This window comes from Sorex fumeus, unplaced genomic scaffold, assembly GCF_029834395.1.
Source record: "Sorex fumeus unplaced genomic scaffold, SorFum_2.1 ptg000061l, whole genome shotgun sequence".
Classification (NCBI taxonomy): Eukaryota; Metazoa; Chordata; class Mammalia; order Eulipotyphla; family Soricidae; genus Sorex; species Sorex fumeus.
The window spans coordinates 40,490,406-40,516,722 of record NW_026606118.1 but is presented as its reverse complement, the minus strand read 5'-3'; the positions used below and the strand labels follow the sequence as shown (position 1 = coordinate 40,516,722).

General features: G+C 40.7%; 1 protein-coding gene across 1 annotated transcript in view; it reads left to right on the top strand.

The window, feature by feature from the left end:
* The window catches only part of NCOA7 (nuclear receptor coactivator 7), a 179,562-nt gene that overhangs the window by 90,343 nt on the left and 62,902 nt on the right, over positions 1-26,317 (top strand). The window contains exons 4-8 of the mRNA XM_056125866.1: positions 10,155-10,234; positions 13,841-13,948; positions 16,739-16,849; positions 17,541-17,666; positions 21,429-21,613. Of these exons, the coding sequence (XP_055981841.1) occupies positions 10,155-10,234; positions 13,841-13,948; positions 16,739-16,849; positions 17,541-17,666; positions 21,429-21,613 (610 nt within the window). The remainder of the gene's footprint in view (positions 1-10,154; positions 10,235-13,840; positions 13,949-16,738; positions 16,850-17,540; positions 17,667-21,428; positions 21,614-26,317) is intronic.

Genomic DNA, 26,317 nt, shown 5'->3' with positions numbered 1-26,317 from the left:
GGATCAAACTGTTACCTCACATATGCAAAGTATGTGCTCCAACCTTTTTTTTTTTTAATTAATATAATTTATTTTTATAAAGTTGTTCACGATGGTTCATTACAGATAATATTCAAACACCAATCCCACCACCATGCACTTTCCCACCACCATACAAGGAAAGTGTGTCAGGATTGTTGTATTTCATCCTGGAGCCATTTAAGCCCTTGTACAATAGATTACAAACATGTATGTTAAAACCAAACAAATGAGTGCTACTTTTGTTACATCAGTAGGCTAGTGAATGAGAAGCCACGCAGCTGTAAATGCGGCCATATGCTCCAGAATGTTCTGTGTTGCTCTCATCTGGGAACTTTATTTATTAGTCTCTGGAATTGACCGTTGATGATATTATATGGAACCCAGAGGCAGTTTGTGGGTGTGACTGCCAAACTGCTGGAAAACTGGGGAGCTGGGGGGAGGAGGCCCAGTCCCGTTCCGAGCCGTGCTCCAGCCTTTTGAACTCTCTCCCTGACTTTGGATAGGTTCTTTAATAGACATTTCATCTGCGAATAATGAAATTTCCATTTCTCTCTCTCCTTCCCTCCCTCTTTTTCTTCCTCCTCTCTCTCTCTCTCTCTCTCTCTCTCTCTCTCTCTCTCTCTCTCTCTCTCTCATCTTTAAAACTCGTTTGTCTATTGCTTTGACTGGATTATTTTGGAACAGAGTTGAGTATACACTGTTATACTAGGAATTCATTTTAGCTTTATTATCCCCCGGAGGAATCGCACCCTGTGACTTGAAGGGGGCTTAGAGCTATTTGTGGCAGTGGTGAGGGCCTGTGGTGTCAGAGATCAGGCCCCAGGGATTGGCACATGCTCTACCCCTTGAGCCATATTTCTCTCCCTCTAAGAATTCTTGTATTAGGGGCCAGAGAGATAGAACAGGGTTTAAGCCACGTGCCTTGCAAGCTGCTGATGCCAGTGAGATCCCGAGCATCATGTGGGCCCTGAGCAGAGCTGGGTGGGGATCCCTGGAGGCCGCTAAACACTGCAGAGGGCTTCAGGTAATCCGTACCACAGGGCCTGATGGCACTGACTCCTTCCTTGGGTTTGCACACTGGATTGCCCACCTGGGTGGCTAAGTCCCAGGGGTGCTGTTGGGGATCTCTGAGTGCTGCTTACAGGCCTTTACCCCAATCATGCATATATCTTGCTCAGTGTTTTACTTTTGCCTTGGTTGGGGGCAGGGGGGTGGCCTCCCAAGTGGTGCTCAGGAAGTCTGTGGGCTGCTCCTGGTGTCTCTTCACTGGCTAGCCTTTGTCTACAGTGCTGCTTGGGAGCTTCCAGGATTGTGCTCAGTGGGACTCAGGGGCCCCTGGGAAACTCTGAGTGTTGTGGTTTTGTTTGGTTTCATATTTTTTGTTCCATCCCAGTGAGTGGTCAGGCCTTCCTCCTGCCTCTGCACTCAGGAATCACACCTGGTGATTCGGGGATGGAACCCAGGTGGGCTTTATGTGAGGTGAGCACCCTTCCCACCTTGTTATCTCTCTGGATCCTCGTGTTTGCTTTGGTTCCTGATATGAGGGTTCATCTTAGAGTTCACAGGTAAGCTTTAGGACAGTTTAGAATAGAGCCTGGTTCCTAGAGAGACTACAGATGGCCCAGTGGGAGACAGTGTCCGTCGATGTCCAAGCGTCACCTTGAAGCACCATGAAAGTTTCCTTAATGAACGACCAGGGATTTCCTTCTCATATTGTGCTTTCCAAACTGACTGCATTTGGCTCAGTGTTTCTTCCTCATTTCTGCCACTGGGTTTATTTTTATTACCATAAATACTTGTGGTTTAGCTCCGTGTATCACCTTAGGTTAGCCTCTTTATTGTAACTGAGTGAAATGGAATATTTTATGTTCAGAAGCCTTATAAGCTTTGCCAGACTGACTCTTAGGCTTGTCTTCCACAGAATATCAGGGGTAAAAGGAACATGCAGGTCTTGTGCCGTGCCTCTGGTTTCCCTCCCACTCACACCCTGGAATTTTCTGTAAAGTCTGGTGGTATTGGGGAGGGGGTTGTAGGGGTGGAGGTTTAATGCTCTCTGTGTTTAGGTAATTAGCAAACCTCTGCAAATATGAAAGCTTTATCTTGAAGTCATTCATTTTTCCTTTGAATAGAGAAATTGCTTTTGAAACACACCAAGTAGGGTTCTGTTGTTTTTTCAGAAGCATATGTCTTATGATTAACAAAATGATTAACAAAGAAATTCTTTGTTGTTTTATTAAGACAGTCACTCCTCATCTTAGTTTTCTAACATTGGGGTTTTTTCAAAATTTTGTTCATATATATATATAGTAACAGGATGGAGATGTGGCTAAGTGGTAGAGAGCTTGCCAGACTTCTGTAAGGTCATAGGTTTGAACCCCAGCACTGCAAGGTAAATAAGTAAAATTATTATAGTGACTGTTGAATTTTATCAAATTATATGCTTTTTGGTCATGTACCAATACCTTTAAAAGTTTTATAATAGTCAATGTAATATCCCTCCTTTATCTCTGGAATTTTAAAAAAAGCAAAAAGTGAAGACCTGAGCTAGTACTGGAATTAAGGTACATGCCTTTTATAATTATTTTACACAGTGCTCTATTCAAATGGTACTTATGCTCACTACCTTAATAATTATTATTTGTTAATAACTATGATAATTATTGTTCTTATTGGTAATAATAGTATTTCTTTGGGGGGCCACTCCCAGTAATGTTCAGGAGTTACTCCTGGTTCTGCACTCGTTCAGGAATGTAGTGGTGCTTGGGGGGTATAGAGGATTGAGCCTAGGTTGGCCGTGTGCAAAGCAAACACCTTATCCACCCATAGTTATTGCTCTGGCCCCAGTGAGTGTATTTCTTAAGCACTCACTTTGTGCCAGACTCATGAGCACCTTATTCATCATTTTCTTGTATCTTACCAAGGACATTATGAGGCTGTTCTTTGTTTTAGAAATAAATAGAACAAAGATTTCAAGTAACTTGCTTAACATCACACAGCTTGGAGAGTGGGTGTCATAGTTACTAACTATAAACCAGACCTCTTTGATCCCAAATATTTGGTGACATAAAGTAGATAGCTTATCATCTGATTTTTATGGCAAATGTCATCAAACTATAATTGCCTGATGCACCCATTTTCATTGTAGGAATATGCCTCTCATTGGGGATAGATTCTTCTGCTTGTAAACAGCGGTGTCTCTCAAAGATATAAAAGTATTCTAACCATCTTTCTCTGTCAGAATCCCCTGATTTAAATCCCTTTATTTAAACTACCTTCCCTCTACAGACACCATGTTGAGGGTCGTGTGGGTCCCACTCAGAGGGTCTTTAAACAGAAAGGAGGAGGGGGAGAAGTGATTGTTCGGGGAGACTAAGGAGGTGCACTCTGAATGTGTGCATTGCTAGTGTAGAATTGGCTGTCATATAATTTGAAAACAATAGTTTTGAAAGTTCTGTTTGTGCTCATTTCGATAACAAATGGTACTGCATTCTGTCTTCTCTGCCCTTCCTTTGTCTATCTTGTGATTATGGAATCAAGATCCACAAAATTCACAGATATCTCTTGGCTCTTTGTTTCTGCTTTTTATTTGTAGGGGGAGGGACCACACCTGGCAGTGTTCAGGGGTTACTTCTGGCTCTGTGCTCAGGGATCACTCCTGGTGGGGCTTGGGGGACCATATGTATATCAGGAATGGACCTTGGTCAGCTGCATTCAAGACAAGTGCCCTATCCACTGTACTGTCTCTCTGGCCCATGTTTTTTTTTTTTTCCTGATTTTTGGCATACATACAGTGGTGCTCTCGGTGGTCTGGAGAACTGTGCAGAGAATCAGACCTGGACTCCAGCATGCTAAGCCTGCACCCCAGACCTTCCAACTATCCCCTCAGCCTTTGTTTCTATGTTTTAGTACAATAATAAATTAGGTCCACTGTCCTGACTTAACCCAATCCCTGGTGATCTGGAATGATGAGTTCAACCAGGTTTGAAGAACATTTGTTTTGTTGTTGTTGTTGTTTGGTTGGTTTATTTTGGTACTGTTTCATGAAACTAGTGTTATGTTCTTTAATACCTCCTACTCAGTACCCAAACACACTCACACATATCAAAGACTGATAATTTACATTCTCGAAAATCCCCTTTTTGAATCTCAGGCTCTCTTTTCGTAAACCTCCTCCCAAACCTGTATTCCATCTGTGATCAGCAGAGTAGTGCCCCTCAGTCTGCATAGAAATGTATGTCCTAATTCCCAGACCAGTTTGGCCATGCAGCAAAGGCTAATTATGGTTGCAGAAGAACTAAATCAACTGACCTAAGAGATAATTCTAGGTCATCCAGGTGTGTCCGGTGGAAGCATTAGGGTCCTTAAATGTCAAAGAAGATAGCAGAACAAAGAGAGCTAGAGAAATGGCAGTGGGGAAAGGACTTTGCTTGGTGTTGCTGGCTTTGCCGAGGGAAGACGGGACTCCGAGCCCACGAAAGTAGTCTACTGCTAGGCATGGGAAATGGCACAGAAATCAGCCCTTCATCAAGAGTCTCCGAAAAAGAGCTGCCTCTTCATCCAGTAAGATTTTAGCTCAGTGAGCCTGGATCAGACTTGGAGTCTGAAGGATTATGAGGTAAGGGTCAGAGCCATAGTGTGGTGGGTAGGGCGTTTGTTTTGCACATGGCCAACCATGGTTCCATTCCCAGCACTCCATATGGTCCCCTGAGCTTTCCAAAAGTAAGCCCTGAGAACCACTGGGTGTGGCCCCAAAACAACAACAAAGTATTATACGATAGTAAAATTGTGCTTATTTTTTCATTTTGTTGCAGCTGCAGCGGAAAAGTGCTTCATCATATCAGTCCCTAATCCCAGCATTGGATTGCCCCTCAGAGCTGGTTTGGTTTAGTGAGGCATCGGCTTCCTCTTTATTGCTATTACCTGGTGTCGAGACCCACCCTTCAGGAACCCTTGTTGCTTTCTTTTCAACATTTGTGTTCTTGACAACACACCTTTGCCCTAGTAATTCACATTTCACACCCCCCTGAAATTCTCACTTCACCCTATTGCATTTTTAGCAGTGATCACCCCATTCTTTATTGTGAGGGTTAACACCATTTGTCCTGGGATGCAACACCCTTGCATCCCCCTGAATAATAATAGTCACTCCAGTCGCTCAGCTTCTGTACAGCACTGGACAACAGAATGACGCTTCTGACAAGACACCCCCTTTTCCATCGATTCCCAGCTCCTGACAAATAGCAGCTACACTTCCATACTTCTTTTTACCCAATACATCTAAACCTTCCTTGGGGGTTATCATCAAACTTAACATCAAGACTTCACAGAACAAAGCGAAGTATTAGCCAATCCCCAGTTGGAAAACAAACCTGAGACTTGGTCAGTAGAACTGGGAACTGAGGGGGAAGGAGAGGTAGGAGGGACTACTGAATAATGGTGTGGGGGTGGGGGGAAATCTTGAAACACTGGTGGAGGGATTGGTGTAGTAGCTCTGCAACTGTGAAACTACAACTTCAACGGTACTATAAACTATGCTCAATTGACAACAACAACAACAAAAAAGACTTTACCTCTCTGCAAAGGATTCAGATTCAGTCTCCTTGGCACTCCAGACAGCTGATGAACATTAGCTTCCTCTGGTCTCCTTTGGAACCCCCAGCTGCAGGAACAGAGCCTGTGTTCCCAACACTCCCCTCCTGTTGCTTCTTTAAGGCAGGGAGGGACAAAGCTGGCAGGCACTTAGGTGTAGTCATTTCAGGTGACCGTTTCCAATCCATCTCTAAGAGAAGAGAAAGGTCTGTGATAGAGGTGGGGGTACTGGGGACAGTGGTGTTGGGAAATGTACATTGGTGAAGGGATGGGTGTAGGAACATGATACGACTGAAAGCCAATCGTGAACAACTTTGTAATTGTGTATCTCACTGTGATTCAATTTAAAAAATAATTGAAATGAAAAAAATAAAAATTTAAAGAAAAACCCCAACAAATCCATCTCTCAAATATTATCTTTTTTTCTTTTTGGGCCACACCCAGCGATGCTCAGGGATTACTCCTGGCTTTGCACTCAGGAATCACTCCTGGTGGTGCTCAGGGGACCGTAATCGAACCCGGGTGGGCCGCGTGCAAGGCGTATGCCCTATCTGCTGTGCTATCACCCCAGTCCCCTCAAATACATAGACACATGTATTTTTAAAATACATATGTATTTTTATAAAACATATTTTTTAAAAAATCACCATAGTGGATAGGCTTTAAGGACTAGGTTTCATTTCTCTGGGGTTCTGGTCGTGTATTTCCTTATTGAACTTCCTGCTCAGAAGACTGCCTTTCTGAGGTGGTACTGCTGGGCAGTTCAATGGCTTTTGTTCCCAAAGGCCTCTGAGGAACCCTTGGCCAAGTTTCTCCTCTGACAGACAATAATTTAACTTCATTTGCCTCAAGTTCCCATAAGCAGAGGGAGGGTGGTGGAGGGGATTGGGGTTGCCAGTCTCATCTGGAGAGAATTTTGCCTGGTGAATAGTCAAGGGCCCTGGGCTGAACCCGTGGAGGGGGAGCCTTGCCCTGAAGCAATGCAGATGAGCACTCCTCAACCTACACCCTCTCCCCTCCGGCCCCCAGCAGTTGGGGTCTTTCCCCAATTTTCCCAGAGCCAGAAACTGCTCTGCTGTCCTATGGATTTTGTGCTATAGAATCATGTAGCTTAGGTATAATAAGATTTTTGCTTTTTGAGATTCATAGTGCTCCATCTTTAAAACTCACTAGAAAAAATTCTTTTTTGAAACAGTGTGAAAGCTTGTGCTATAATGATATGAAAACTATTAACTAGGCCCCTTGAATGCGTCAATTTCTTGCTTTTTGTATTGCATTAGGTATAATACTTAGTTTTTGATCTGTGGCTTTAATAGGCGCCTGTGATTTTCACAGTATTTTGTTCTATCAGTGAAAATGTTGCCTACCAGATTTGGGGCTATGTTAGGAAGGTCATTCAAGCACATCTACTTGGTATCATATTCAGAACGAAGACATTCAGTGGGTACATCATGTTTCTTACCTTAAGAATTTTAAAATTTTGGTGTCTGGGACATGGCTGATTGAGACACTGCATTCTATTCAAAAATCTTAGACTTTGGAGTGGAGGCTTTCCCCTTTCAATAATAGAACCATGACTGATATTTTTCTGGCCTGCCCATGTAAATGAGTGGAAAGCAATTTAATTTGTGGACTCATTTAGGTGGACACGGTTCAGCTTACCCTAAAATTATTTAACCTGGCATCTTTTGTCTTTTGTAGCTGAGCAATAGGAAAAATGCATGAGTTAATGACTAGTAATCGTGTTTGCACCAGGACTAGAAATCATTGCATACAACCTGGGTTGATTGGCTGCATGTAAGGCATGCACCTTACCTATGACAGTTTTTGACGAGACTGTTTGAGGATCTAATGCCATAGATATAAATCTATATTTATTTATAGATAGACAGTCATAGATATTTTTTGTGACAGTGGACAAACCTTGTCAGTTTGTATGTGCTGAATGTGTGCTGTACGTTAGTTTGTAGGAGCTTAGGACTGAGTCCGTCTCCTTAGTTCATGGATGTCATGGGTCAGAGATATCCCCTTGCATAGTCCTTAACTACCTTTTATTTTCATTCCCTCCTACCGTCTCTCCCTACCTTATTGTGTTCACTGCATTGAGGCTTCCATTTGTATGAGACCTTAAAACATGTTGAAAGTCATTTTGCATGCATCTGTTTTGTTCAGATTCCATAATTAAATATTCCCTTAATGATCCCATGCCTGCTTTAATGTCTATCACAATATGGAAATGATTTTTTCTTGTGATGATGACTTTGAAGATCCACTCTCTTAACTTCCTAATTTACAATATACTATTATTAGCGATAGTCACCGTTCTGTTCCCGTGACTTCTCAGTATTTCAGAACTGAAAGTCTTTACCTTGGCCTCCTTAACCAGTTTTGCTCATCCCCACATCCTTTACTCCAAGCTCTGGCAATCCAGTTTGTTCTCCGTGTGCACACGCCTGTGTAGTTTTATCCCCTCTTTATATTTTTAATGACAGTTTGGTGACTGGCCACACATGTCTGGTTGTGGTACTGTCACACTTTAGTTGCAGTGCACACTGGGCTTCACAGACTATAGTTGTGGTGCTCATATACAGTATTCCTGACTGCAGGTGGGTCAGAAATCACATACTTTGTTGTGGTACCAGGGACACCAGTGGGAGTATCACCTGTCTTACACTTACCAGGTGGAGCAGTGCTGGGAATTGAACTCTTGGTATCGTGTCTCCAAAGCAGATGTTAAGCCACTGAGTTATTCCAAGGCCTGGAGCTTATATACTTTTTGCAGGGGATGCAGAGTGGGGGTCGCCATTTGGGGGATATTGCTTTATTTTTACATTTCTTGCATGCCTAAAATCTTAACCATATTTTACTTTGTTGGGTTTATTTCATTTAGCATGATGCCTTCCCAATTCACCCATGTTGTTGCAGATGGCAAGGTTCATTCATTTTGATGGCTGAATGTTATTCCATTGTGTATTGTATATATGTATATGACGAACATATGTATGCCTATCACATTTTCTTTATACATTCATTCATGGCTGGACAACGTAGATTTCTCTTGTAATTCATGCTGCCGTGAACAGGAGATTCATCGGTCCCATCTGTGTGCATTTATTTCAAATATGGATAATGATGATGTTCTTTCCATCCCATTCTCTTTCTCTCAGTGATTCCTTGCGGTTGTGTTTGCTTCTGCCTTATTATTTAGAGTGACTGTCTGAAATCCAAGAATATATAGCCCACATTTGTTTACCCTTTTAGCTCCCCACTACAACAGATGCTGCTGTGGTAGAATCCTCAAGCTGGTCACCTTATGGCGAGCATCTGTGAGTTGCATTGCTGAATTACATGCACTGTGTGTACTTCCTCTGCTGGAATGGCTGTAGCAAGCAGTTTGTATCCAGTGGCAGCTCACATCTCTGTTGACATTGGAATTATCCCGCTTTCTAATATGGCCATGCTAATTTAGATAAAATGCGCCTTTGTTTTATCTTAATGTTTAGCTTTTGGATCCACGATGCAAAACAGAGCATCTTTTCACAACTAATTCACTTTGATATTATTATTGTCACCTATGTTTTTTAGTCCATTGTTATGTGTCTCTTTGGTTTTCAGTATTTGACGTGATGTGTTGATAATGTATTTAACCTTAAGAATAAGATTTAATCCTCATACAGCCACCTGTTCACCCTTTTTGGCTTATAATAAATGCAATGTATATGGCTCAACTTAATATTGTTGAACACATAGGTCTCTTCATGTTTCTTATTTTTTTTTTTGATGGGAGGGTCCTATAAAGTAGTGCTCAGTGGGGGCCCACACATAGCAATTCTGTCAACTTGTCATTAGGCTGACATGAGGGCCCTGGATGGCCAAGACCACCCAAGGCAACCCAGCAGCACTCAGGACCCTCCAGGTTTTCATCCAGCAGTGCTCAGAAGGTCAGATGGTGTCAGGTATCAAAGTGGCTCAGGTTGCTATAGAAATAATGTATAGTACAAAACTAATATTTCTTGTATAAAATAACATTTGTTATATGCATAACTCAACCCCTGTACTATTACATATATATAAATATACTTTTGCAGTACTATATGTTGTTGCATATCAGATTTTTCCTCTCTTGAATTTTTTCTTTGTAGATTCCAAAGGAAAGATTACTGAGTCAAAGTGAACATTTTTGTGATGGTTGTTCCATTTTGACAAGTCATTTTTTGATAGGACATACTGATTTACATTATGAATCATTTATAATATGACTACATTAGTTTTACTCTAACTAGATCATTGCATATTCTCACTTAAACTATTTTTATAACTGTAAAACATTGCATTCTTGTTCTCTGTAACGTTCGTTTGGTCCATATTAATCACTTAGTGTCCACTGACAAAAACTATGTTTTTATGAGTTTGGAGAATTTGTGCCCTTGGCCCATTAACCTTTTTTTTTGTCATTTTGTATATTATACTAGGGACTTCTAATAAATTCCTAAAATCAACACAGTTACTGAAAATGAAATAATTTGTTGCCTTTTATTCTTCAGATAACAATCAAAACAAAATGCAAGATAAGAAAGAGAAGAAAATGGTGGTGCAGAAGCCCCATGGTACTATGGAATATACCGTGAGTATAAATGGGATGGCAGGAATGTTTGTTAATACTTCCAGATTAACATAATTTTCCTTCCGTTAGCTGCATTCTTCATCCATGCCCATTAAATTAGGGGTGGGCAATGTCTGGCCTGGTGGCTATATTAGGCATGCAAAAATCATTATGTCTTTTCCCGGTGTATGTCAGGACACATACATATGTATGCTTCTGGTTGGTTGCCAGTAGCCATTCTGCCTGTGTTGTATGGCTCTTTGAATAATGAAGTTATTCAAACGTCATATATCCAAATGTCCCATGTCAGAGAAAAAGTTCTACCTCTGCATTAAATAATGAAGGTTCTATTCTAAGTCATTGTTCTCTCCATTACTTTCTCTCTATAAAGCCAGGACTTGTTTTACCTTTTGTCAGCAGCAACTGTTTTGGATTCCTTCCCAGACATCTTTTGGGAGTTCAGAATCATTTACCTTCTTGTCTCTTCTGCGTATCCACCACTGTATGCCTTGTCCTTCTTTCAAGAAGCAATGGCTCCATCATCGCTCCATTTGTACTCGCCAGAACCTTATTCTTGATAGCTTCCCATTTTTCTCCATCCACATCCTCACCTGTGTCCATCTAGCAAGTCTAGGCCAGCTTCTTTCATTTCACTTGCTCCTAGAATCATTCATGTTCCTTTACAAATTTTCTTTTTAATATGATTATCAGTGTAATTTATTTTAATGCCTGTTTGCCCTTAATTCATACATCTGGACACCTTTGTGGTTACCGTTGCATTTCTGGTGCTTGCAGGGTTCAGGCCTGTATAGTGTTCCATCTGTAGCTGGAGTAGTACTGTGCACGCATCCCTCACTGCCTCTCTGCCTCCTGTGGTGTATGCTCATCTCACTGTACCCTGAACTCCTAGAGGTCAGGACTAGATCTTATTTAGATTAGGCTTGGGAGAAGGGAATGCTCGATTATTGATACAGTTTAGTTCACTCTGAGATAGCAAGGTTGAGTAGTATTCTGATTTGTAAGAAGAAACTAGGTGCTATAGCAGTTGTCTGTGATTTCTTAATGTGTATTTATTTTTTCTGTTATCTAGAGGCCATGCCATTCTCTTTATAAAGCATATAACAAGACCCTGTGCTTATTTGTATTTCTTTTGAGTACATCTAGTCAGGCCTCTACAGAATTACATCAGAGAGTCTTGACACAGGCTTTTCATGCTTAGGGCTCTGTGAACATCTCTAGGCATCTTTCTGTGGCTTGCAAATCGGTTCCTTTCCAGAAGGCATATGGGCTGGTGATCTTACTTTGCCACTGTCTACGGTAGGTTGATTCCCAAAACATTCAACACTGTTCCTTACTGCATACCTCAAAATCAGCACCCAAATAATGTCAGATTAAAAGATTTATCACATATCAGTTACTGTCACTGTCCTCCCATTGTTCATCGATTTTCTTGAGCGGGCCCAGTAACGTCTCCATTGGAGACTTTGTTGTTACTGTGTTTGGCATATCGAATACATCACAGGTAGCTTGCCAGGCTCTGCCGTGCGGGCGAGATACTCTCGGTAGCTTGCCGGGCTCTCCGAGAGGGGCGGAGGAATCGAACTCGAGTCGGCCATGTTGGCTGTGTGCAAGGCAAACACCCTACCGCTGTGCTATCGCTCCAGCCCTTATCACGTATAGCAGTTTTAATTCTAAGGCCACGGAGGTAACTAGCAGTATAATTCCTGAGTAAACTGAGTGACATTGAAGAAATGGGCCAGGGGAATGGAGGTATCAAGTGGTAGGTTTGGAATTTAGATCCAGAAATCTGATTGTAGTCTGTGTTCTCAGTCTGTCTTGTGCTGATTCCCAATCCTGAAAGCCCCTGGATTTTTTTTTCTTTTGGGGTCACACTCAGCGATGCACAGGGGTTGTTACTCCTGGTTTTGCACTCAGGAATTATTCCTGGAGGTGTTCGGGGGACCATATGGGATTCTGGGAATTGAACCTAGATCAGCCACGTGCAAGGCAAATGCCCCACCTGCTCTACTGTCGCTCCAGCCTCAAACCCCTTGATTTTAATGATCGTCAATATCTATTATTGGTAATATGTATTTTAAAACTTTAATTAAATAAATTAGTTTTTAGTTTTAGTAGGGATAATTTTGCAGAGCTTAGAGGGACAAGCATAATTTATCAGTGGTTTGTCTTGGGGGTATGTTGGCCACACTTGGCAGTGCTCAGGGCATTCTCCTGGTTCTGCCCTCAGGGTCACTCCTGGCAGTGCTCTAGGGATCATACTGGGTGCTGGGGTCAAACACAGGTAGGCCATATGCAGGACAAATGCCATGCCCACTAATACACTCTCTCTAGCTTCTGAGCTTTCTAAGTATGTATATCTTTAAGTTGTTCTAAGTATTTCATTGTACTTTGTGACTGTAAGCTTAATGAGCCTGAGCTTTCGTCATGTGCGGTTTTGATACCGAGGGTAATATAAGTTTAATTCTATACCTCTGCGCTTTCACTAATCCTCATCCTCCTGCAGCTGCCTCCTATCTCCACCTAATTCAAGGCTTTCCTGGTCAAACCAGTTCCACTTAGAGACAGCTCTTCACCCAGAGCTGTTGATGGGGACTTCTCAGTGACCATCACTACTGACCTCCTCCTAACCAGTTCCATCTGGTGACCCTAGCCAGGAAGTCCTTTGGGGCTAATGACTTGACCATCAAGGAGGAGACTTTTCTTTCGGATGAAACTTTGTATCTAGAAGCTCCTTTCCTACTCATTGCCCTCTCTAGTCTTACTTTCTTAAACAAAAGGAAATGTATGCATCAGAGACATATAGTACAGTTTTCACACGTTTAGTGAATAACGCTAGCTGACCATGGAAAATTACATTTTGAATGGCAGTGCGTCTGAACATTTTCATATTTTCTTATTGTTCATATTTTTCTTGTCAAGTATTTGAGTGTCTTGTATGTTTCTGGAACTGAGTCCGGGGAAAATTGCCACCAATAGGCTGCCTACCAGGAGCCTATGGTATAAGAGAGACATCCAGATAGAAGGTGTCAGCAAGAGAAAATATTTCTCACAGAAATGGTACTGTGAGCATGTTTTTTTTCTTTTTCTTTTTTTTTTGCTTTAAGTTTTATCTTCTACCTTATGGACCTCTATACTAATCATTATTTTTTACTTATTTAGAATAATTCTAAATTATTCCAAAGGTTAGAAATCCATTAATGGACAGTGTGACCTGAAATAAAGGAACCATTAATGAATTGCACTTCAGACATAGTTTTTATGTTATCTTGTTAAGAATTGAGAATGTGGGGTTGGAGCAGTAGTACAGTGGATAGGGAGTTTGCCTTGCTTGTGGCTGACCTGTATTCGATCTTGGCACACCATGTGGTCCTCTGAGCCTGCCAGGAGGATCCCTGAGCACAGGGTCAGATTTAAGCTCTGAGTACTATTAGGTGTGACCCTCCCCAAAAGAACTGATAATATATCCCCCCTTTTCTCCTTTTATATATCGAGTGTAGCAATTTCATTTTTGCTCCCTTACATCTAAAAAAGATTGTTGTTTATCAGAAAAAAAGCATGATGTGCTTGTTGACCCATGATATGTTGAATATTATTGTTTTATTTTAGGCTGGAAGCCAAGACACCCTCAACTCCATAGCACTGAAGTTTAACATCACTCCAAATAAATTAGTGGAACTGAACAAACTTTTCACGCATACTATTGTTCCAGGCCAGGTAATTATTTTATGTTCATTGTGACTTCAGATACTTTCTTTTTATCTTTTATTTTTAAAGCTTTATTTTTAGTGTCACAAATTATCGGTTGTAATGTGCATTGGTTCATATTTTAAAAGTTTTTAAAACAAATGTGTTATTTAGGTAACATGGTTACTGTAGTGCTAAGTTTTATGGTTTTAATATTTAAAGTCACGTCACCTTCACCATCACCCAAATGCCCCAGACCTTCCACCATTCTCTTTATGTCATTTTTAGTCTTTCTCTACTTTCCTTTCTTCCTTCATTGCTTGGTAATCATAGCTTTGTAATCAAAAGCCAAGGGTTTGTCATCATTTGACATCATCTATTAGCTTATTTTGTTTCTCTGTGTACTACAGATGAAGGATCATCTGATATTTGTTATTTTTGCTCTAACTTATTTTGCCCTCCATTTTCATCCAAGTTACAGCAAACAGTACAGTTTCATCTTTTCTTACAGTTACACACAATTCCATTACTTTTAAATACAACACATCTCTCTTTATACCCAAGAAGTGTGATAAAACATCCTCATACTTATGAGCTGTTTGGAGATGAATGCTTTTCAAATGATGAGTACCGTTTATTTAACTAATTACTTACACTGTAGATGTGTCCTAGGGTGTAAGAGAAGTCAAATTAGTGTAATATTATTCTATGTAAAATATAGGTACTCCTGCAAGTTTCACTTTAGTTCAGTCCTTGGTAGCTATTATTTGGAAAAATTAGTTTTGTCTAGATTTGGTAGCCTAACAAAAGCAGATAAGGGCAGAGACATCCAGTAGGACTATTTTTTAAGACAAAGCCACAAGATTTCCCCCCCAATTTTCTAGTACTGTGATTAGTGGAATTAAATTCACAGATTGTGTGCATTTACTAAGCAAGTCTTTGGTATCATTTGCATGACAATATGTTCTCATATTTCGTTGCACTTAGTTCTTTCAGGATACACACTGCTACTTTTTTAAGTATAGCTTAAGTCTAGCTTCATTCAAATAATGGCAATAGTGTTCTTCAAGTTTCTTTTACATTTTATTTATTTATTTACTTTATAGGGGCCACATCAGGGCTCTGCTCAGTGTTGTTTAAGGAGGCCATATTCCTTGCATATGCTATGCATTCACTCTTCTACTTAAAATGTCTCCTTTTTTTTTCATTACTGTTAAGTGTAATACTTGAGGCCAAAAGGCCATAGATTGATTAGATTTGATAGTTCTTCTGCATTTGGTATTTATGTTTTTATCAAAAGGAAAACTTTGTATACTGCCAGTAGCAGGTAATTGAGGAAATATATGTGTTACTTTAAAAAAAAAAACTCATAATTTTTGGAGGGCCAGAGTGATACTACAATAGGTAGGATGCTTCCCTTGTAGGTGACCAACCTGTGTCTGGTCCCTGGCATCCTGTATGGTCAGTCAAGCATAGCCAAGGGTAATTCCTTAGTGCAGAGCCAGGAGTAACCCCTGAACACCACCAGGTATGGGCCCGAAACAAAACAAAAACACTAATACATTTTTATCTCAGAAAATTAATATATTTTACAATCTCATAATGAGTTTCTTATACTTTGGATTATGCTATATATAACCTACCTAGAGCAGAGAAGAACCAAGGCATATGTTTACTAGATTTAGGTAAGGAACTTAGTAAAATTATTCAGGTTGATCCTTATTTTTTTTTACTATGTCCATATATAAAAACACTGATGTTGGTTTAGTAATTTATAGGAAGCATAAAGTTACTCCTAAAGACATATCTCTACTTGAAAGGCAAAAATACCTTTAGAAATGAGGCCTGGAAGATTTTTTTATTCTATTTAGCCTGTAGTAGCTCTTTGACCTGGAAAATCGTTTCTGGTTTGGGAGCTCAATTTCCTAATCTCTAAAATTAGGGGTTAGGTTAAATGACTTTAGCTTTCCCCCTACAGCCTTCACTCTGCTGTCCTGTCCTTTTCTAAACAGTTAACTGCACGTTTGTGGTTCTAGCATGTGACTCTGCTTGTGGTTTTTCTGACAAACTGAGGAGAGACATGCAAGGCCTTTCAGAACGTGCAGCTGGACTTCTGCATTCTTTCAAATAGAATTTATGTCCGTAGTGATCATAATCCCTATTATCTCAGTAGATATGATGAATCAAAACTAGTTTTAGGGGCTAGAGAGATAGTACAGTGGGCAGGGTACTTGCCTTGCATTTGGCGGACATGGATTTAGTCCCTTGCCCCAAATTAGGTCCCCAAACCCTGCAGGAGTAAACCTTGAGCAATGCCAGTATTGAGTCCCTTCCCCCAGACATCCAAGAAGCCACACAAACCAAAAAATAAAAACTTGTTTTATTTGCTCTTTTTCCAGAAAAATTGAGAGTTAGCTTTGATCTTGAGGTAGAAAACGAGCTGGTCTAGGTGAAGGGGCTGGAAGAGTGATCATATGTGAGAAGGTGATTTTCAGAGCAGGTTACCAGGGAACTTCTTCTATTAAAAACTTGCAATTTTTTTCTGCTTCAAGAGTTTTAATACAAGATTATGAAACTGAAAGAAAAAGAATAGGCATAAGGTATGTTCCATACTCTTTGCTCTTCAAAACATCATGGTACTGTGTACTGTTTTAGGACTGCACCTAGAAGGTGTTCAGATGTTTTCAAGTTCCATGAAAGCTGTGGTTGACACTGGGCCTTAGTTATTCATGTAGCGTGATACTGTGCAGGGAGTAACTATCCTCAGCACACATAAGTGGTTCCCTGATTCTTAGTGTTCACTCTTTTTTCCATTCTTAGGTTCTTTTTGTGCCTGATGCCAACTTTCCTTCCAGTACCTTAAGGTTATCATCCAGTCCTGGTGCTACTGTCTCTCCTTCATCATCAGATGCAGAATATGATAAACTGCCTGTATGTATGTCACTCTATCCACTAAAACTCAGATTTGTCAAAAAGTGTTAGAAGATGAAAAATTCTTCATGTGGTTATTTTTTATATGGTTTCATCTGAATTTCCCCACCAAAGGCCTGAGGTTAGGTAATTAATCATTAGCTGTGAGAAATTGCATCCTGTCTAAAAGACCCCTTGTTTGGACTGGAGAGGCAGTTCATTGGGTAAGACAACTTGCCTACCATTGGGGCTTCTTACTCCGCCATCCCATAAGGTCCCCTGGGGCCATCAGGAGTGATTCCTGAGTGCAGAGCCAGGAGCAATCCCTGAGCATTTAAGGTCTCAAAGACAGAATACATGCCTATGTAAAAAGTGTGATATTAAACCTCCCAATGAGACTGATGGCTTATAAGTGCTCCTCCTTTTACGAGGGAATTTGAATTATAAGTCAAGTATGAATTTTTTTATTGGATTGTTTTCTAAAGACAGTCGATGAACCTCTTTTTGCAGAGTTCATACATACTTGTCTTTGTTTCTTTAAGCTTTGTTTGGTTTGATTCTATTTTATATTTGTGGGTTTTTTTTTGAAAGACAAAGAATATTTGCTTATTTATATTCAAGGTTAAGTTACTGTTGAACAAAGTTGATTTTATTTGTATTATCTGTTGTGGAAAAGTCGCATATTTATTTTGGAAATTTTTGCTTTCTAAAGGATGCTGACTTAGCAAGAAAGGCCTTAAAACCCATTGAAAGAGTGTTATCATCTACTTCTGAAGAAGATGAACCAGGCGTGGTAAAATTTTTAAAAATGAATTGTCGCTACTTCACTGATGGAAAGGTACATGGTTGTGTAATTTATTTCCTGCTCTTGAAATTTGTGGAAAACTAAACTAAACTAGAAACTAGACAAAATTACTAAAGTCAGTCTACATTAAAATATGCTAATCCTTTGGGTCAGAGAGATAGTACAACAGGTAGAGCGCTTGCCTTGCATGAAGCTGACCCTGGTTTGATCCTGGGCACTCTAAGCCCACGAGGAGTGATCCCCGAGCACAAAACCAGGAGTAAGCCTTGAGCATAGCCAGATGTGGCCCAGGACCAAAAAAAAAAAAAGATATGGTCTAGGGAGATAGTACAGAGGGTAGGGTGCTTGCCTTGCACAATGCTGATCCAGGGTTCAAACCCCAGCACTCTATATGGTCCCCTGAGAACTGCCAGTAATGATCCCTGAGCAAAGAAGCCTGGAGTAAGCCCTGAGCACATCCATTAGTTTTCCTTTATTGGATATCCAGCATTTTACTTAAGAATTGTAGTCACTGAGTGGAAATGTGAATCTTTATCTTCTTCGGTTCTTGCCCATAGATTGTTAGGGAGATAGTTAAGTATATGTATAGCAACAAATGCTGGATTAAGACTTGTTAAATTGTGGAGTTCATGCCCAATTCAATCAGCTAATCAGTGGCTGAATAAATAGCAGTACTCCTACATAAAAAAAAAGACTTGTTAAATTTATGTCCTACTTTAACACCCACTAGCTCTGAGACATGCATAAGGTATTTACAATTTTCTAAGCTGTCATATTCTTGTCTGCAAAATAAGAAAATAATACATTCAACTACTCTAGTATGGTAATTAAAGGTACAATTTTTGTACAGAGCATGCCACCAAATTTCACACATTTAAATTATAATTCAGTTTGCTACTGGAGATTGTGGTATTCAGTGTCTATTCTGTCATATTCTTAGGGGATTTTTTTTTTGCATCCTGTGTTTTTCCCACAGAAGAAAAAAAATACAACTTTTATGAGTCTCTACAGGGTTGATATCGATGAAAATGTATTCCTGTGTTCATACAGATTTTTTTTTGCCAAGTTCTAAATGCTAGAAAAGCAGGTTACTGTATGCACTTAACTATTTGGAACCAAGAGTCAGAGATCCAATTGTAATTGAAATATGAATTTTCACAAAGATTTCACCAAACTCACTGATGTTCCCAAATTCCTTGCCCAAGGAAAGTTTTTTTATGTCCTTGCTAGGTAATCCACCTGAGGCCATCAAGGTTTCTAATGTAAACTGACCCAAATTTCAGACTTAAGTTCTCATCAAGCTATTGTTTTTCACTGTTAGTGTCCATAGCTGAGCTATATTCACTTCTAGCTATAAAAAATTTTTGTAACTTACTGCGTGATTCCAAAGAATCCCTGGGTTTTAATGCTGGCACCAATTTTTTTAAATTCTATTTGCATTGATTTTTTTTTCAGTTTAGGTTTTGTGATTTGCCAAGTTCTCAACAATAGACTTTCAGGCTTAGTGATTCCAACTCCCATCCCACCCCCAGTATCCACATTTTTTTCACCAGTGACCCCAGCTTCCCTCCCACCCCATAACCTATCTCCTAAATAGACATGTTTTTAGTTTAGTTGTTGTAGTTTGTGTCCAGTGCTTAAACTATTTTTGGGTCTAGTAGTTTAGATTTGCTCGAGCGGGCCCAGTAACGTCTCCATTGGAGACTTTGTTGTTACTGTGTCTGGCATATCGAATACTCTCGGTAGCTTGCCGGGCTCTCCAAGAGGGGCGGAGGAATCGAACTTGGGTCGGCCATGTTGGCTGCGTGCAAGGCAAACGCCCTACCGCTGTGCTATCGCTCCAGCCGTTTAGATGAATTTTGCTAGACGTGGGCTTCCTGAAGATTTTAGGGAAGAACATCAGGACTGTTCGTCTGACTCGGAGGCAGCAGCCACCTCATATTTGCTGGTCTTAATGGGAGTTTCACCACCACCCTTGAGAACATCATGCAACGACTAGAATGGAAAGGAATGAAAGTGAATATAGACGGTCGGCAACTACACCACCTCCACTTTGCTGATGACATCATTCTAATAACACCAAACATTAGCCAAGCGGCACAAATGCTGGCCAACTTCAACCATGAGTGTGGAAAGGTTGGACTCCAGCTGAATCTCACAAAGACAATGTTTATGAGAAACAGTCTCGTTCCTGATGTTCCATTCCCTCTCAACGGAACAAATATCTCCAAATGCAACAGTTATGTGTACCTAGGTCGAGAAATCAACATGATGAATGACCTGGCACCTGAGTTGAGCAGGAGGAAGAGAGCAGCTTGGAACGCCTTCAAGAGCATGGAAGAAATAGCAGAACCTCTGGCTCCGGGCACATCTCTTCGATTCCACTGTTCTTCCTGCATTAACATATGCCTCAGAGACCTGGGCCCTACGAAAACAGGATGACAACTCTATTTGGGTCTCCCAAAGAGGACTCAAAAGAGCTATGCTTGAAGTATCACACTTCACTAAAATGAGAGAAAGAATCCTGAGTTCCAACCTCTGTCAATGGTCATGAATCAGGGACGCTGTCTCATTTGCCAAGGCATCGAAAATCAGATGGCCTGGACACGTAATGAGATTTGGAGACAACCGCTGGACTGGAGTCATTACCAACTGGATTCCACGGGATGTCAAAAGACCATGTGGCCGTCCACCTACGAGATGGTCAGACATCTTTGTCAAGACCCTGAACGATCAGTTTGAGGCTCTTCATGTTCGCTCTTCATGTTCTTAGAATGAGCAGACACCATTGGGCTACACTAGCACACGACAGGGACGAATGGAGACATTACTGGCACCCATTTGAGCAAATCTATGAGTAACAGGATGTCAAATGATCAAGTGATGGAGAGTTTGTGTCCCGTGAATGATAAACCACCCAGCTCTCAGCCAGGAGAATGCTGGGACAGTCCCTCTGAATTGTGCAGACAGGAAAGTGAGGAACCTGAGAATTCAGGGTCCTGGCCAGTCGACCCCAGCACATTGGATTATGATCCCCCGAAGACGCCTGACTTACTCCCTATGGGAGAGGGAGTGGGAAGGGGAGAAACCTCTGCCCTGGCCCTCTGCTCACCACGGGATTCCTGTCGCTGCACGGCCACTGAGAAAGAACGCCGCAGAGGAGGGGAGTCTGGTGGTCATCCAGTTCTCCAACGCCGCAGAGGGGGAGAGTCTGGTGGTCAAGCAGTTCTCCATTTATTGACTCTTACACAGGGGGTTTTATGCACACAATCGGGGGGCATCCCATGCATGTATCACTTATCTCGTCGAGCTCAGTACTAGCTCAGATGTTAGTTAATGATTTGTATTCCCCAATCTCAGGGCCGAGTTAATCAGCTCAGGCAAATGTTAACTGTCACGTCCCTCTTCCATTGTGTCCTCAACCAGAGTGCCTACGTGTGTGGAATGCTGGTCCAGGCCCCTGGGCCCCTGTAAACAGGGCCTGTGCTTGCTATCAAGGGCAGGGGGTTTGGTCAAAGTCTGAGGCCGGCTACTGAGACCCCAACACTGAGACAGACTTTGTAACCCAAGATCTCATTGCACCTATCCATGGCCTTGTGGCACTGAGTCATTGTCTGCTTTCTGCGTCTCAACACAGGGCCCTCAACACTTTATTTCTTTACCCCATTTTCCAGCCTTCTTAGAGGGGATGGACACATGGATTACTGTGGTTTATGGAATGGCCACATATATGAAAGCTGCTATGGTGCTTGCATTTCTGCCTGTGGTGATTTTGTCTTCTCCCTGTCTCGGCAGGGTGTCGTTGGAGGGGTTATGATTGTCACTCCTAACAACATCATGTTTGACCCTCACAAGTCCGATCCCCTGGTGATTGAAAATGGGTGTGAGGAATACGGCCTCATCTGCCCCATGGAGGAAGTGGTTTCCATCGCCCTGTACAATGACATTTCCCACATGAAGATCAAAGACGCCCTACCATCGTAAGACACATCTCTTTGTTTATCGGGGAAAAGGGGGTGTGGGGGAAATTCAGTGCAAGTTTTTAAAATGAGGGTATTTTCAAGAGGAAGAAAATCCTATTGTAGGTAGAATTTTACAAGATAGTAAACCACATTGGTTGTGGGAAAGGTACACTGGTGAAGGGATGCGTATTCGATCATTGTAGAACTGAAACTCAATCATGAAAGCTTTGTAACTATCTCACAGTGACTCGATTTTAAACAGATAAAAAACGAGAAGAAATGGCTAGAATAAATAACAGGTCAAATACAAAAGTGAAAGCTGAAAAACTAAAGTGCCAGCACATGTAAATGGCATGTGTGGAGGTCAGGGATGTAGTTCAGTAGAAAAGCCTTCTATCCCAAGAACTGCAAAGAGAAAACAACATTGGATTGAAGAAACAATCTAATGGGCTGAATGCATGCCTTGCATGTGGATGCTTGGGTTCTCTCCCCAGCTACTCAGAGCCAGGAGTAGCTCTGAGCACTGTCAGGTTTAGCCCCTCCCCCCCAAAAAAAAACAACAAAAATTAGTTTTTCCGAAAAGCGCTGCATGTCCTTTGTGAATTTGTGAAAGACATATTCTTTGAAAGATTTTTAGTCTTACTGCCAATAAGGAATGAGTGGAGTTTTTTTTTCTTAGTTTAATTGTTAACTGATACTATACTTGATCTTAGACAAAAGGCCGAGAAGCAAGTGATAGCACAGCGGGTAGGGCATTTACCTTGCAAGTGGCCAACATGGCCGACCCGAGTTCGATTCCTCCGCCCCTCTCGGAGAGCCCAGTAAGCTACCGAGAGTATCTCGCCCGCATGGCAAAGCCTGGCAAGCTACCCGTGATGTATTTGATATGCCAAATACAGTAACAACTGTCACAATGGAGACATTACTGGGCCCACTCGAGCAAATCCATGAACAACGGGAGGACAGTGACAATTGTTAACTAAGATTGATTCATTTTCATTGAGATTCTAGATTAGTCTTGCCTCTTGTCTGCCCTTAATATCCTTTAGGAAGAGGAAATTGCAAGACAATGCAGAAGTCTCTTCTCTGATTGCTAGGCTGCCTCTAATCCTGACTTGTTTTGGTTCTGAAATATAAATACTGCTTTAATCCTGCTTACTTTTACCTCAAAAAAGTTGAGGTGTTAGGTTAGAGAAACAGTAATGAGATTAAGGCACAAGCTTTGCATGTTTCTGTCCCTGGTTCAATCCCTGGCATTGTATGGACTTCTGAGCATTACCACTGGCAGTGGTAGAATGGAGGTCCTGGAGGCCTTTAGCACTTCTGGGGTGGTCCTCATACCAACCCCTCTTACCCCTTGCCCCCCACCCCCCGTCAACCAGAGCCAAAGCAATGCCACATCCTGAGGCTCTCACATTGAGCTGCAGTTTGCTGAATTGCCAAGAGTGTTTCCTGAGTCCTCAAGCCCCACTTGGGAGGTCCCCTGCACCTCCCTGCCAAATAAAATTCAACTATTTTAAAGAGATTAGGGTTTCCATTTTGATCCTAGTACCACCAGGAATGATCCCTGAGCACAGAGCCAGGAGTGACCAATAAATAAATAAATAAATAAATAAATAAATCCCAAGAAGGAAACCTCAAGAGATTAATTCAGTTGGAATCTGATTCTTACTATCACATCTATGAATGTTTCTCTGTGTAGACTAGCATGCCATCCAGTATCCACTGTGTTAGGAAAGGAGAGAGAATGCAGTGGTTCCTAACATTCCAGCAAGAAAGTAGCCCTTGGAGACTCAGAGAAAGTTTCGGAAGGTAACGAGAACAAACTAACCCACCCACAAAGGCTCTGGGTGGTTAAGCCAGCGGGTTTCCCTGGGCTCCTACAATCCTTAGTATCTGATCCACTTGACCATGCTCAGCCCCAAGCAGGGGCACTTAGTAGTTTCTCAATTCTGCCCAGAGTTGTAAGAGAAAGATTGAGGAGACAGTATAGCAGACCAGACAGTTTACGTGGGCATCTCTTCTGGAACCACACTCCTGGGTTTGCCTATCTATGCCACTTACAAGTCTAAGATGTGCAGGAACTACTCAGTTTCACGCCTTAGTTTTCGCATATGTAAAATGAAATGAATAGAGGGCTGTTGGGAGAACTAAAACCACTGATGCCGCAGAGTCCTAGAGAAATAGCCTGGAGCCTAATACACTAGGCTGATATTATTTGAACCTTTAATGCACATCTGACACATTCTATGGAAGACTTTTCTGAGGGGACCAGACTCAGCAGAGCTTGGAAGGCCATGCAGTGCTTTGGTTCAAGCTAGGGATTCCTGCATACAAAACCTGTGTCTTGGAATGGTATCTATGCAAACTGAGGTTGCTAATGTATCTCAGGCATGCTCTTGTGTAGCACGGAGAGGAAGTTGAGTGGGTCATGGCCCTTTCTGTTGAGCTGTAGTCTATTGGCTGCAACAGACAGATGGCAGAAGTTTTAATTCAATGGCACTGTAAACATAGAATAATATACAGCACTCCATGAGACTCCATACCCAGGGTGCCTTGGAATATTAGATGAGAAGAAGAGGAAATGAGATAGTTTCTAAGGAAAGGAATCAACTTTGGATTCTCTATGACAAAAGACTACAAGTGTAGGTTAAACTGTAGTTAAGTTTGGAAGTAAAAGTCCAGAAAAACAGGAGAACTTGTTGACTAATGATGGGGTCTAAAAAGGTAATACTAATTAACAAATATTCTGTTTAATGATAAAAAGGAAAGGTTCAGTTTTGCAGGTTTTGAAGATTTCTCTCAATGTGAGATTTAATGATCTAGATATACTGAGTTTACACTCTAATAGGGCGAAAAAGAGTTAAGACCTGACTCCTAATGTGTGGAAGTTATTTCAGTTGTTCACTGATTCCCATCTTAGATGACATATATAAATTTTACAGTCTAATGAACAATGAGAGCACCAGTGAGCACAAAATGTCTGAGTGTAGTCAGTGTGAAACTGACTTAGCACTGACTTTAGAATTCCATAAATTGTTTAAAATTTCTTAAATTTTGATTTTACTAAAAGTTGTATGTAAAATCAGAAGTACAAATTAGCTGTAATGTACACTGTAATGTACAGTGTGTAACGTGTAGAAAATCTCTCTAAACCTCACCTGTGGACTTTATATTCTTTTGTGTAGCTCATTTTGTAATCCCACTTTCACAGGAAATAGAGAACAATTGAAGGAATTATTGATCATCATTAATTATGTTCTTGGCTGAGTCTAGAAAATATTCTAGCGGAGTCAGTTAACAAAACTATGTATTTTGTACCAACAATGCTTTGCCACTGTAATGTAGCTAAAGCAGATTGTTTAATTAATTCCTGTTTTCATTTCATAGAAGAACAAGAAGGGAGGGGCAGACAAGGAGGCTTTTAGAGTATAGTCAGATGTGTTGTTCCTGAAGCCTAACTCGGTAGAGAATGTCAAAATGAGAAAAGGGGGCTTGGATGTGCACGGGAGGTAGTTCTGCTTATCAACCAAGTATGTGATGAACCAGTTTCTTTGTTATAAGATTTCTTTTATCCTTTACTATGCCATGTCAAATAATGGAGTTCTAGAATGGACATTCTGCCACATGGCACTAACTTACTTAATTCTAGATTTAAACCATTTTTAACACCTTCTCTGATGATTTGTGCAGAACACCATTGTGTATGCAAATTTCTAAAGAATAGAGACACTGCTACAGCTGTCTTTCAGCATGTGGTATAAGGCTCAGTGAGTTCTTTTGAATTTAAATACGTTGTAAGTTAGAGGGTTTTTTAAAGCATTTGCGAAAGGCTAATAATTTCATAGGTATCTCTCTTTTGTTGAAAAGGCATGGATGTTCTGTGCAAGTGATTTATAAAATAACATTGTAGATAGTTTTATGACTTGATAACTTCCTGATACTTGTATGGCTTAATTGTCATAATGATTTCAAAACCAGAGTCATATAGTGTCATCCGATATGATTTTTAAAACAAAATTATTTCTAAAGTCTGAAATTTTATTTTTCTATACAAAATTTTTAATATGCATTTTGACTCAATATTGACACTAAGGTAAGTGGGAAAATATGGGTTACTTAGATATTTTGTCACAGTTTTAAAAGAGTGTTCCTCGACCAAATATTTTTTTAAGTGTTGAAAATGTTCACCAATATTTTTGTGTAATTCAATCTGGAAAATAAGGCATCTGTTAGTAGAGAAAAATAATCTGCATTCCAGAGTGTGAATTTTCAACTATAAATCAGTTTCTCATTGTCATAAAGTAAAATGATACTATTATAAAGGAGTCAAGAAACTTAAATATTATAATAACAAATTCTGTTTACTTTTATATACAGTTTTAAGTTGAAAGATCAAACAGATTTTATATAGCTACATACAAGAGGCTTTCTCTTATATCTCCCTTGGGAGTAGAAGGATGCTTGTTAGGGGAAATATCAAATCCTAAGCCCAAATAAGGCTTCAGTCATCAATTTATAGAGCTATTAAATGATAGCTATTCAGTTCATAGGCCTTTCAGGATGAATATAATTGGTTTTCCGCTACTTTGTAAATAAGAAAAGTTCATATATTAAGAAATTGAAATTTTGTAGCACTGAAATATTTCCTCTGCTTTGTGCTTTTCTTTATGAAAATCAAAAAGGACTTCACCATTAATCTGATGGTTGACATTTTCATGT